This window comes from Littorina saxatilis, linkage group LG5 (genome assembly GCF_037325665.1).
Source record: "Littorina saxatilis isolate snail1 linkage group LG5, US_GU_Lsax_2.0, whole genome shotgun sequence".
In the NCBI taxonomy this organism is placed as follows: Eukaryota; Metazoa; Mollusca; class Gastropoda; order Littorinimorpha; family Littorinidae; genus Littorina; species Littorina saxatilis.
Window position 1 is genome coordinate 26725566 of NC_090249.1, and position 12270 is coordinate 26737835.

At 40.0% G+C, this 12270-nt stretch overlaps 1 protein-coding gene across 1 annotated transcript in view; it reads left to right on the top strand.

Moving 5' to 3' along the window:
• The window catches only part of LOC138966718 (uncharacterized), a 29952-nt gene extending 17962 nt beyond the window's left edge, over positions 1-11990 (top strand). Inside the window, exons 10-13 of the mRNA XM_070339036.1 lie at positions 1356-1438; positions 2699-2872; positions 4078-4235; positions 7075-11990. Coding sequence (XP_070195137.1) covers positions 1356-1438; positions 2699-2872; positions 4078-4235; positions 7075-8978 — 2319 coding nt within the window. The 3' untranslated portion in view covers positions 8979-11990. The remainder of the gene's footprint in view (positions 1-1355; positions 1439-2698; positions 2873-4077; positions 4236-7074) is intronic.
• The last annotated feature ends 280 nt before the right edge of the window (positions 11991-12270 follow it).

The window sequence follows — 12270 nt, forward strand, 5'->3', positions numbered from 1 at the left end:
TAATGAGCAGTACTCATTTGTTTGGACAGCCGATCGTGAACAAAACAATTGTCTTTGGAGTTTTTCAGATGTTTTCTAAGCTAGAGCTTAGAAACTGTACACACTTCTCAGGTTTTATGACCTCTCAGTATGACCAAATTCTGGTAGACCCTGGCCAAATTCAAGGTCACATCAGGGTCAAGCTTCGGGTCACAGAAAATTAAATATTATTGTTATAAGGTTTGCTCTGATTTTTGGAAAGTTAAATCTTTTTGTCTTGACCTTCGTCAGATGATGCTATGGACTACACATTCCGATAGATGGACATCGTTTCTGACCCATACTTTTTAAAGGATTCAACATTAATCAAAATAGTATGGGACGTACGAAACCCACATCATCAGGACCTTGAACCTTTTTAAAGCGATAGAACTTTAAAACTTCACACACTTTTAGGTTTTGATAACTTCAAGACATGATACAAGTCTGGTTGACCTTAACAGCGGTGTCATGAGGTAAAGATATTGAGCAATTTCTTGAAAGGTTTTGAAGGTAAAGCTTTCAAATTTCACACGCTTCTGGGACTTGTTTACCTCTCGACATGGTTTAAGTCTGTCGTCAAATTTCAAGGTCACCGTTGGGTCAAGTTCTGGTCATAAAATGGGAAATTATCAGTTTTTGAATTTGTTTACAGGGATACTAGCTAATTAAAAAGAGCTTTCGATCGCCCCATAAACCACATAGTTTGGTTTTGGGGTTGGTATTATGTCCCATACACCAGGAATATCTGCAATCAGGTATAAGAGCACTCAGTTATTCGATTTTTGACAGCCTCTGAACCTTAGTCATGCTCCTCTTACAGACCAGAACAAGTTTAAAGGTTACAATAGGGTCAAGTTTGGGTTAAAAAAACAACCACCATCATTTCATCTATCTTTTTAAAACTTGCATCTTTTAGACTTGTAGGGTTTGATGACTTCTGGGCATGACTCAAGTCTGGTGGACCCTAGTCTTACAGGTCATAAAGGGTTAAAAGTTTGGGTCAAAAATATAAAATTGTAATTTTCTTAAATATCTGGAGGAAGAGCGTCAGAAAATTGATGTCTAGAGCTAGCTGGTTCATATTACATATGGGGAAGGTGAGTTCTGTTGGTTTTTTTTTTTTTGGGGGGGGGGGGGGGGGGGAATAATTACAAACACGTCTATTCAAATTTTAGTGACAAAGAGACATTGTTGTTTTGAAGGGGTCAAAATCAGGTCTGCCAGGCTATGTCTACGTTTACTTGCTTAGCTCAGAAGGCTTACACTCCTGTTTCCAGTTTCCCTTTTTGTATTGTCATGCCATTTTTGTTAATGTTTAATGTTGTGCCCCTCAGGATGAAGAGAAGAAGCTTGGGGAACATTCAAGGGGAAGGAGACGCTGCAGAACTCCAAACCCAAGTCAACGTTTTAAGAGAAGGTACCTTGCTTTTCATAAACCAAATACAGTTGTTGATAGCTTAGCCAAGTGCATGGAGCTGTATCAGGGCTTGTTAGTGTCAATAATGTTTTTCACCTATTGTGCTAGAAAAACAATAATGTACAGAATGATATGCTCTTTGTTGTTTTCATAATTCCACAATCCTGTAGCTGGGAAATTCAGGTGTCTTCCTCATCGTGGAAACTGACAGTTGCGCTGCCAATGTGTGTGCGCGTTTAGGTGTAATCAGCCAACTGCACTTACGGCAGAATGAGATTTTTATATTTAGTCAAGTTTTGACTAAATATTTTAACATCGAGGGGGAATCGAAACGAGGGTCGTGGTGTATGTGCGTGTGTGTGTCTGTCTGTCTGTGTGTGTAGAGCGATTCAGACTAAACTACTGGACCGATCTTTATGAAATTTGACCTCAGAGTTCCTGGGTATGAAATCCCCGATCGTTTTTTTCATTTTTTGGATAAATGTCTTTGATGACGTCATATCCGGCTTTTCGTGAAAGTTGAGGCGGCACTGTCACGCCCTCATTTTTCAACCAAATTGGTTGAAATTTTGGTCAAGTAATCTTCGACGAAGCCCGGACTTTGGTATTGCATTTCAGCTTGGTGGCTTAAAAATTAATTAATGACTTTGGTCATTAAAAATCTGAAAATTGTAAAAAAAAAAATAAAAAATTATAAAACGATCCAAATTTACGTTTATCTTATTCTCCATCATATTCTGATTCCAAAAACATATAAATATGTTATATTCGGATTAAAAACAAGCTCTGAAAATTAAATATATAAAAATTATTATCAAAATTAAATTGTCGAAATCAATTTAAAAACACTTTCATCTTATTCCTTCTCGGTTCCTGATTCCAAAAACATATAGATTTGATATGTTTGGATTAAAAACACGCTCAGAAAGTTAAAACAAAGAGAGGTACAGAAAAGCGTGCTATCCTTCTTAGCGCAACTACTACCCCGCTCTTCTTGTCAATTTCACTGCCTTTGCCATGAGCGGTGGACTGACGATGCTACGAGTATACGGTCTTGCTGAAAAATGGCATTGCGTTCAGTTTCATTCTGTGAGTTCGACAGCTACTTGACTAAATATTGTATTTTCGCCTTACGCGACTTGTTTTCTTTCTTTCTGTGGTAATAAAGAATTCCCAATCCAAGTTAGTTGCGTTTTATTTTGGCCCCTACCTGTGTCATAGAATCACCATATAGAATGTAATATTTTTGTGTTCTGTCAGAAGGCATAACCACAGCGGCAATCGTCCTGTGGGCAGCAGTGAAACGAGGCGCAGCCCTTCCTTTTCCTCGAGTTCCTCCGGGTCACTCCAAAGGGCACCCCACTCATCTACCTCGTCTTCCTCATCCTCATCCCCTTCAAGAAGTCATCAACAGAAGAGAAGCTTTAAGAGAAGGTACCTTGCTTTTCATAAACCAAATACAGTTGTTGATAGCTTTGCCAAGTGCATGGAGCTGTATCAGGGCTTGTTAGTGTCAATAATGTTATTCACCTAATGTGCTAGAAAAACAATAATGTACAGAATGATATGCTCTTTGTTGTTTTCATAATTCCACAATCCTGTAGCTGGGAAATTCAGGTGTCTTCCTCATAGTGGAAACTGACAGTTGCGCTGCCAATGTGTGTGCGCGTTTAGGTGTAATCAGCCAACTGCACTTACGGCAGAATGAGCGGCAGGTCTTAGATGTGACACAGCGGTGACTCAAGGGTTGGACATGGACACTGACGGCTGTCTGTGGACAAACGTAACATTGGCGTTTTATCGGATGCTATTGCAGCTATTAAAAATCATCCTTTTATTGATTGTTGACTTCCAGTCAAAACCTGGAAAATTATCATTGTCTGAAATGTTGATGAAGCTAGAGCATTTTCAGAGTTTGATGACCTCCAGACATGAATCAAAAAAGTGTCAAGATTAGATAAAAAATAATGGAATGTTTTTGACGCTGTGGCATTGAAACTTCCCCCTCTGAGGGTTTGATGACCCCAGTCTTCAAGGCAATCTGTTTGACCCTTGTGGAATTTTGAGGTCACAGCAGGGTCTAAGAGTAGGACACAATGACTTTTTAGATTGATTTTAGCGCCAGAGCTTTAGAACTTCAATCTGATTCGGGGTTTTATGGCCTCCAGACATAATCAAAATCTAGAAAACCCTGTTCAAAATTCAAGATGGATTTTGGGCAATATTAGCAACAGTTATAATTTCTTGAATGAAAAGCATAGAGTTCAGAGCTTTTAGTGTGTTTCATGTTACGTTTGACGATAGCAATGATAGCAATGATTAAAGTCATAGATTCATACATTCCCTTTTCAAACATGTAACCATTATATCTCAAAGTGAGTAATCAGTTAATTGAATGAAAATATTTGCAGGTCGGTGGGAATGACTTGGATATTTTCATGTTTTTGTTTGTATTTCTAATAAAATAAAATGAAATTATTTCAAGGCTCTGTGTGACCTAAGTTTTCATATTGACTGATTTTTTTCTTTCTTTCTGTGGTAATAAAGAATTCCCAATCCAAATTGGTTGCGTTTTATTTTGGCCCCTACCTGTGTCATAGAATCACCATATAGAATGTAATATTTTTGTGTTCTGTCAGAAGGCATAACCACAGCGGCAATCGTCCTGTGGGCAGCAGTGAAACGAGGCGCAGCCCTTTCCTTTCCTCGAGTTCCTCCGGGTCACTCCAAAGGGCACCCCACTCATCCTCATCCCCTTCAAGAAGTCATCAACAAGACTTGCTCAGCGAGGAACCATGTAAATATTTTCTTTTCCTCTCTGCACTTAAAGGCACAGTAAGCCTCCCGTAAACCATCACAGAGCTCCCCGAGCGTCTAAATACAGTACAAGCATACTTCCATTTGAACGCTCACCGAACGGGAACATCCTGGCTGCTTTCTGTCGAGCGTGAGACATTTTCAAAGAATTTATTTTCGTAGACTTGTTCCGTTAACAACAACGGCGCCTCGTTTTTGCGCTAGACCTAACTTTTAAAATCTAAATAATAAATTGACAGCTTGTTACACAAACATTCTTTAATCATAAAAGAATTCGTTTTTCATCAAGACAAGATCAGAACAATTCGAAGTTGTGAAAGTTTAAAAAAAGAAAAGCCCGGAAGCAGGGTCACGCAAGGGTCGTAGCAGACGACGGCCGGTTTATCAGTGCAAATCGCCGTTCCTCTCAACAGTCAAAAGCCATCTCTAGAGTTCTTGTGAACCACAGCCGTTGTTTCGTGCATAAAAAAAACGTGCTATTGTAGATAAGCTCACGTCGAGTCGCATTCAAATGACTAACTATGACGACTGCATTGTGAAAAGGGAAAACTGGATCACACGGGTTCACGATGGCTCAGGGGTAAGATAAACCACGCAAAAATAAATTCTTTGAAAATTGCTCGCTCTTTACGGAGGGCACCTAGGATGTTCTCAATTGGTGAGTGTTTAAATGAAATGGTGTTTGTAATGTGTGTAAAAGCCTGACCGTATCTGTGATGGTTTACGGGAGGCTTACTCTGCCTTTAACTTTCATAGCTTTGTTCCTCCTGGTCTTCTCTATGCATTTGACAATGTATGACACATGCGAAAACATAATGTCTGTTTTTTCCAGAATAAACACACAAAGCGAAACGTGAAAACAAAAGAAAGTCAGTTGTATTTTCATGATAGCATTCATAGCAATACAAGGTACCTAAAAAGGAAAGAAAAGTACAACAAGTTGAAAAAAAAAATGTTCAAAATTGCAGAAATTCAAAAGACAAACCAGCAAACACCCGAACAGACAAAACCAAACAAGAAATTCAAACGAACAAAACAACTTATCAATACACTTAAACTTTTCCTTGGGCGAGGTTAACGGCGCTGCCGCTAAATTTATTACAGTCTTATTTCAGTATTTATTCCTGGTGGGGGGGGGGGGGGGGGGGTGGTCTTTTATAAATAAGCACCACAAATAGAGCAAACTTTACTAGCCAAACCAACAACTTAACTGGCATTTGGCGAGTAAATGAACATTTGTACTCGCCAGTTACATGTTTCTACTCGCCACGGCAAGTAAAATACTCGCCACTTTCTGGCCTGCACATTATAAGGTTACAGCAGGGTCAAGTCCGGGCTTCTATTGGACATATGACCGGCCGGGGATGGGACCAATGCGTCAGATCACAAAACAATGCGTAAATGTTTGAAGATCGAGGCCTAGGAACATCACTGAGCTCTCTATGCACCGAAAGAAGTTACAACCGTCCCTCTCATGAACGGACACCCTTGGGCCATAGCAAAACTGTCCGTACATTGCAGGTGTCCGGTCACGGGAGGGGTGACCACACCACCCCCTCCCCCATACACTCACAGAGACACACAAACAACAGGATTGAGTCTATGCTAATCACTTCTTGTGGCTACTAAACAATAACAATAAACTCCTAATACTTCTTTAAACGTTCTGTAAAAATGATTTGTATGAAAAGTGTTGAAAAGAAGAGATAAAACAAATCCTCAAGGCCGGAGGCAGTGAACACACTCACCATGCACTGACATATGAAAGCAGCCACACAAACACAGCACAGAGGAGCGTGTGCAGATGCTTTGCAAGAATAAGCTTGAAAACCAGTTTGAATAAATAGCAGCAGATAGAGCTGCATGTCATAATCATTTAATTTATTTTCTTCTTGTCTGGCTTTATTGACTGCATGCCGATCATGTGGCATGGCAGTGACTTTTCACTCTTCAGTCGGATATACACTGTAGGCCTACATAACACAGCTACCACTCTCCCTCACTAAAGCCTACCCCAAGTCCTGACAACTGATGCTTGGAAATTGTGTGGAAGAGTACACCTCTATTTCTCTCCAATGCTCTTCCTGCTCAGTGCTGACATGCAGTGACACCGGACACCCCACAGAGTTTAGCCAGCTACCCCACCCCCCCCTCCCCCCCTCCCTCCCTCTCTCTCACTCCCTCCAGCCATGTACTGATTATCGATTTTGTTGTGGTGAAAATTTGACATGGTCTGTCCGTACATTGGAGGTATGACTTGCTGTTGGGACCGAAAATGAGTGTCCACGTCCACGTTTTGCAGGTGTCCGTTTAAGGGGGGGGGGGGGGGGGGATATAGAAGGAAAACACTCGTGCCGAGCAAATGTGTCCCTACATGTCAGGTGTCCGCTCACGCCGGGGGGCTGTACATTGCAGGGACTGCTGTATTGATGAATTAATTGCGTAAAAAGTCAGCTGACTTATTCATTCATTAAAAAACAGCAATCAGTCAGGGTGTGTATGTTTGCCATGTGACTAAGTTGGGAGGTGATCTCGTCGCATAACAGCCTGAACACATCTCAAACAGTGAACTGGTCGGGTCACACGGGAAGGAGTGTGCCTTTTATAGGCTTTGCACAGTGGGTTTTTCTTCTTTCCTTTGATAGTGTTGCTTTGTGACTTTTGTATTTTCCATTATTTCTCAAAAACCTACATGCACCGAGAAATATTTAATGTGTGGCTGTTGATAAATGTTTGACTGTGATTATAAGTGTAAGAGCCATTTATGCATTTGCTGTTCCAATTATTTACTTGTGTTCACAATATATTTTGTGTTGCAGTATGCCCCACTGAGAACAGTCTGCATCGTCGGAGAAAAAGGATTTTTCGCACTAGAAACCGCAAACAGCGACCTAATGGAAAAAAGAAGAGACATCGATACCACTGTCCTAAGCAGGATTGTACTGCTTTTTGTGTAAATGTTCAGAGACATATGAGAAGCGCACATCCTGACTTACCTGAATGGGAACAAGCAGACATGATAAGAAATTCCAGGCGAAAAAATGAGCCCAAAAGACAAATTGTGAAAAAAGAATGTTGCTTTACTCAATGTGTGTGGTCTGGTCAAAGACCAGACCTGCATTTGATGTCCAAATGCCACAATCTGCCAAGGGTAGAAGCTTTGAAAATGGCTAAAATATGTAAGGTTGTGGATTCAGTTTGCCAAACTGGCTTGCACACAGCAGAAAGCTTGAGTAAAGAGTTTGGTATTTGGTTAAGTTCACTGGAAGGTGGTTGTTACATACCACCTGATCTGGATGAGAAGAAAAAGTTGGACAAACAAAATCAAAACAAAAGAACAGAATCTATGGTGAAGACCATACTTACAGAGTCTTTGGGTCAGGAACCATTCCCCATTGCCAAACTTGCTTTGTTAAAAACTCTATCACGAAAGCCATCTGCAGAAAAGGAAAGTGTTCTTGAGAAGATCAAAGGCTCCAAGACCTGGGGCACAGTCAAAAATTTCTTGGCATCTTTGAGCCATTTCTTAGATTTTGTTGAAATTACATACCCAAACCTGGACATCGGAGGGATGCGATGTTCATTGGCTGGAACTGTCCGCTGCATCAACAAATTTGTTGCAGAGGACATCCAGCGACGAAAAGACAAAATCAGAGAAGTGAAAATTCCAGAGGACTTGATTGTCAAATACATTGATTCTCAAATGGCCAAAAGATTAATTTCTCAAGAGAAGAAGAAAGGAGCAACAACCTGCAAAGTCGCTGACGTAGATAAAATACGTAACCATATTCTCTTGCACACAGCTTTTTTGAACGGTAAGAGGACAGGGATTTTTTGTGCGATGACTGTGACACATGTTTTGAACGCCAGAGAAAAAGGTGATTTAAAAGTTGTACTGGTTGATAGCGGAAAAACCTACAGGAGTTCAGGGTCAGCCGCTGTACATTTCAGCAGGCAGGACTATGACAGTCTGGTTTATTTTATCAGCAACGTCAGGATAGCAAATAGCAATGTTGACCAGGTTTTCTGTTTTAGCAGTGGACAAGAAGCAGCTGTAAGTGACATTAACAGGTTCCTCCAAGCAGCATTTGATGATTTTGGCATCATTGAAAGTGTACAGGTCCCACATGTCACATGCACTCTGATTCGAAAGACAGTAATTACACTTTTGCGAGAACAGGACATCCCTAGAGAAGAGCAGGAAACTGTGGCAAAACATATGGACCACTCGATAGCAACCGCCGATAGGCATTATGACACATCCTCAGGCATTCAGTGTACTAGCAAATTCAGGCAAATTTTGCACCGGCACGTTGCATGGAATGAACAGGATAGTGATGAAGATGACTGTGAGCTACTAGACAACAGCGTGTTAGAATCAGTCCAGATGGAAGAAAGTGAAGTCAGTGTCATTCCCTCTCTACCAGTGTCATCCACGTTGACATCCACATTGACGGTTGAACCTACTAGCAGTTGTCTTCCCAGTCGTTTTGGAAAACCAGAAGTGTTCTCCAAGGTTGACCGTGAACGGTTAAGGAGATGCTGTGCTCCTTTCATTCAAGACAAAGCAACACATGGAGGTGCAGTCAAACAGTGTGATGTGGTAAAACACATCAAGAAAGCTGGAAGAAACTTTGAAGATTTGTTCTGCAATTACTCACTCAAACAGTTGTATAACAGAGTTAGGATGGAAATTCGCATGCATAAAAATAAGGCCAAATAGTGTGAAAACTTCTTGTTTCTCAAAAAGACTTTGAAGACTATTAGGGTCTGTTTCATGGTTCAGTTAAATATACAACATGAGCCGAGTCTCATGAACACTTGCTTCCCTCTCTTTTAAGTTCTATGGCAACTTTTAATTTACTCAGTGATGGAGAATTCAGTTGCAAAGGGATTTTGATAATGTCACAAATGTTCTGACACATAGTACAGCTTTAACAGTTGTATTTGGGCATATTGATTTTGATTTAGGAGTAGTAAAAAGAGAAAACTTGGATTTTTGTTTTGGTTTAGTAAATGTATTTGTGTGGATAAAACATTGAATGCACACGCCTTCCCATGTAAACTGATCGGGTCACCGTGTCAGATGTGTTCAAGCTTTTACAGTGGACAAGACCATCCTCCAACTTAGTCACATGCCAAATATTAGCACCCTGACTGCTTGATGTGGCGAGCAGGATTTTTCGCAATCTTAATTCAATGAATTTTTTTTTAAATTCTGTTTGCCACAGGAAGCAGTCAGGGTGCTGATATTTGGCATGTGACTAAGTTGGAGGATGGTCTTGTCCCATTAAAAGCTTGAACACATCTGAGACAGTGACCTGATCTGTTCACACGGGAAGGAGTGTGCCTTTAAGGAACTGTGAATCTATTTATATTGCATAATATATAATCTTCATCTTCATAAATGTAGTCTGTTGTTTCTCAGTTTAGATGGTTGTTTCAATCTTCTTGGGGTGGTGGGCTCCCCCCGCGGGTTAGGGGGAAGAATTTACCCGATGCTCCCCAGCATGTCGTAAGAGGCGACTAACGGATTCTGTTTCTCTTTTTACCCTTGTTAAGTGTTTCTTGTATAGAATATAGTCAATGTTTGTAAAGATTTTAGTCAAGCAGTATGTAAGAAATGTTAAGTCCTTTGTACTGGAAACTTGCATTCTCCCAGTAAGGTAATATATTGTATATTACGTGGCAAGCCCCTGGAGCAATTTTTTGAGTCACTTGAGAAAAAGTGACTCTATGTAATCGGTCAGTGTTAGTCTGTCCGGCCGGCCGGCCGGCCGGCCGTCCGTAGACACCACCTTAACGTTGGACTTTTCTCGGAAACTATCAAAGCGATCGGGCTCATATTTTGTTTAGTCGTGACCTCCAATGACCTCTACACTTTAACGATGGTTTCGTTGACCTTTGACCTTTTTCAAGGTCACAGGTCAGCGTCAAAGGAAAAATTAGACATTTTATATCTTTGACAAAGTTCATCGGATGTGATTGAAACTTTGTAGGATTATTCTTTACATCAAAGTATTTACATCTGTAGCCTTTTACGAACGTTATCAGAAAAACAAGGGAGATAACTAGCCTTTTCTGTTCGGCAACACACAACTTAACGTTGGGCTTTTCTCGGAAACTATAAAAGTGACCGGGCTCAAATTTTATGTGAACGTGACTCCCAGTGACCTCTACACTTTGACGTCTGCTTTGGTGACCTTTGACCTTTTTCAAGGTCACAGGTATGTCTTGAAGGAAAAATTGCCTCATATAATATTCAGAACTGCGAAAGTGACTCGATCGAGCGTTTGCTCTTCTTGTTGATTAGTGCTTTTGTGAACAAGAAACATTTAACAAGTGGCTCTATCCCATCTCCCCCCTTTCCCCGTCGTGATATAACCTTCGTGGTTGAAAACGACGTTAAACACCAAATGAAGAAAGAAAAGTAAAGAAAGGGGTGGTGGGCAGGGCAAGAAGGAGGGTTGAGCATTTAACTTGGGGGGGGGGGGGGGGGGGAGTTCTCTAAGAATGTAGAGTAAAGTATTGAATTGAACTGAAGCCTGTTTTAAGCACGGTAATGTTTTCATCCTGGGATAAAGCACTGGACAATGTTTGCCAGTCATGAACAATCATGTCTAGTTGTTGCTATTGAAGAATAATTACTGGTATGTGAATACATGTATTCGTATTTCAAAATATATGACAGTTGACTTTAGATAAGTTGTAGGAAATTAAGTTGCTCACTTTAGTTTTAAGATATATTAGTAAAGCGACAAACACACTGGGGGGGGGGGGGGGGGGGGGGGGTTATATATATGAGGTTTAGTAGAACTTTAGAAGTGCATGTTATACATCACATGAGGATATTTTTGTTCTGGGAATGAAACACTGTACAGTACTTGCCAGTATTGTTTTAGAATCTCAAACACTATGTAGCAGCTATAGACAAAATACATTTTGTGTTTAATACTTTGTTTTATGAAAAGTGCATGTTTAGTGAAGATGAAACTATTGCATTTAATGGATGGATGAATATAAATATAATCATTTGGTGTTCTTCTTGTGATCAAATGCTAGACAGTGTTTGGTAGTGTTGCTTTAATATCTCTTCACTTTATGTAGCAGTTACACAAAATGTGTGCTGTGGCAAATGACTAATCCTATTTACATTTCAGAATGCATGTGTGTGTTTTTATTTTGTTTGTGTCAAGTGTGGGCCGTTTTGTGGCTAAGTTGAAGGATGGTCTTGTCCCATGTTTGGCATGTAAAAGCTTGAACACATCTGTGACGGTGACCTGATCTGTCTACACGGGAAGGCGTGTGCCTTTAATAGTGTTTCAATTTCCTGTGTAATGTAGTTTTATGTAATTATGTTCTTACCATGAAAGAATAACCTTTCAGAACAATTGTTCAGGATTCAGATTAGATTGTTCTGGATTGGATTTGTTGGCAACAGTCCAAGATAAGGATACCAAGCTTTCTCTGTAGATTTGCGGATTCACACAAGTTTTTGTCTCATTTGGTTGATCAGTTTGAAATACCACACTGTTGACTTTTTCTTGTTGTTTAGTTGATATTTGAGATGTTAATGAGTGTATGGGTTTTATTTCCTCATAGTGTATGTGTTATGTTGATGAATAACAAGATTATATGAATTTTGTTTTATTCAGAATATCCAGTTTCTCAGTTTGTGGAGGATTCAAACTGTAAAGATCCTTTTTTCAGACAAAATAAATATGTTGAAAACCGTGTTGCTTAATTGACTTCTTCTGTGTTGTGACATATGTTGTCATGTCTTTTCAATGTTGTGGTTGTCATTGCATGTGGGCATTTCTGCTCCGTATATTGACACTTAACCTTTGTAGTACAAAGAAAAAATGAATGTTTACTTCAGACACGACAAATACCTTGAAAGACAGCACTTTTTGACACTTCTATAAATAGGTATACACTACTTTCAAAGAAAATACAAACTTGAACCTATGAGGGTAAAATTTATCAGAACTCAAGCTAATTCAGTACATGTAGTA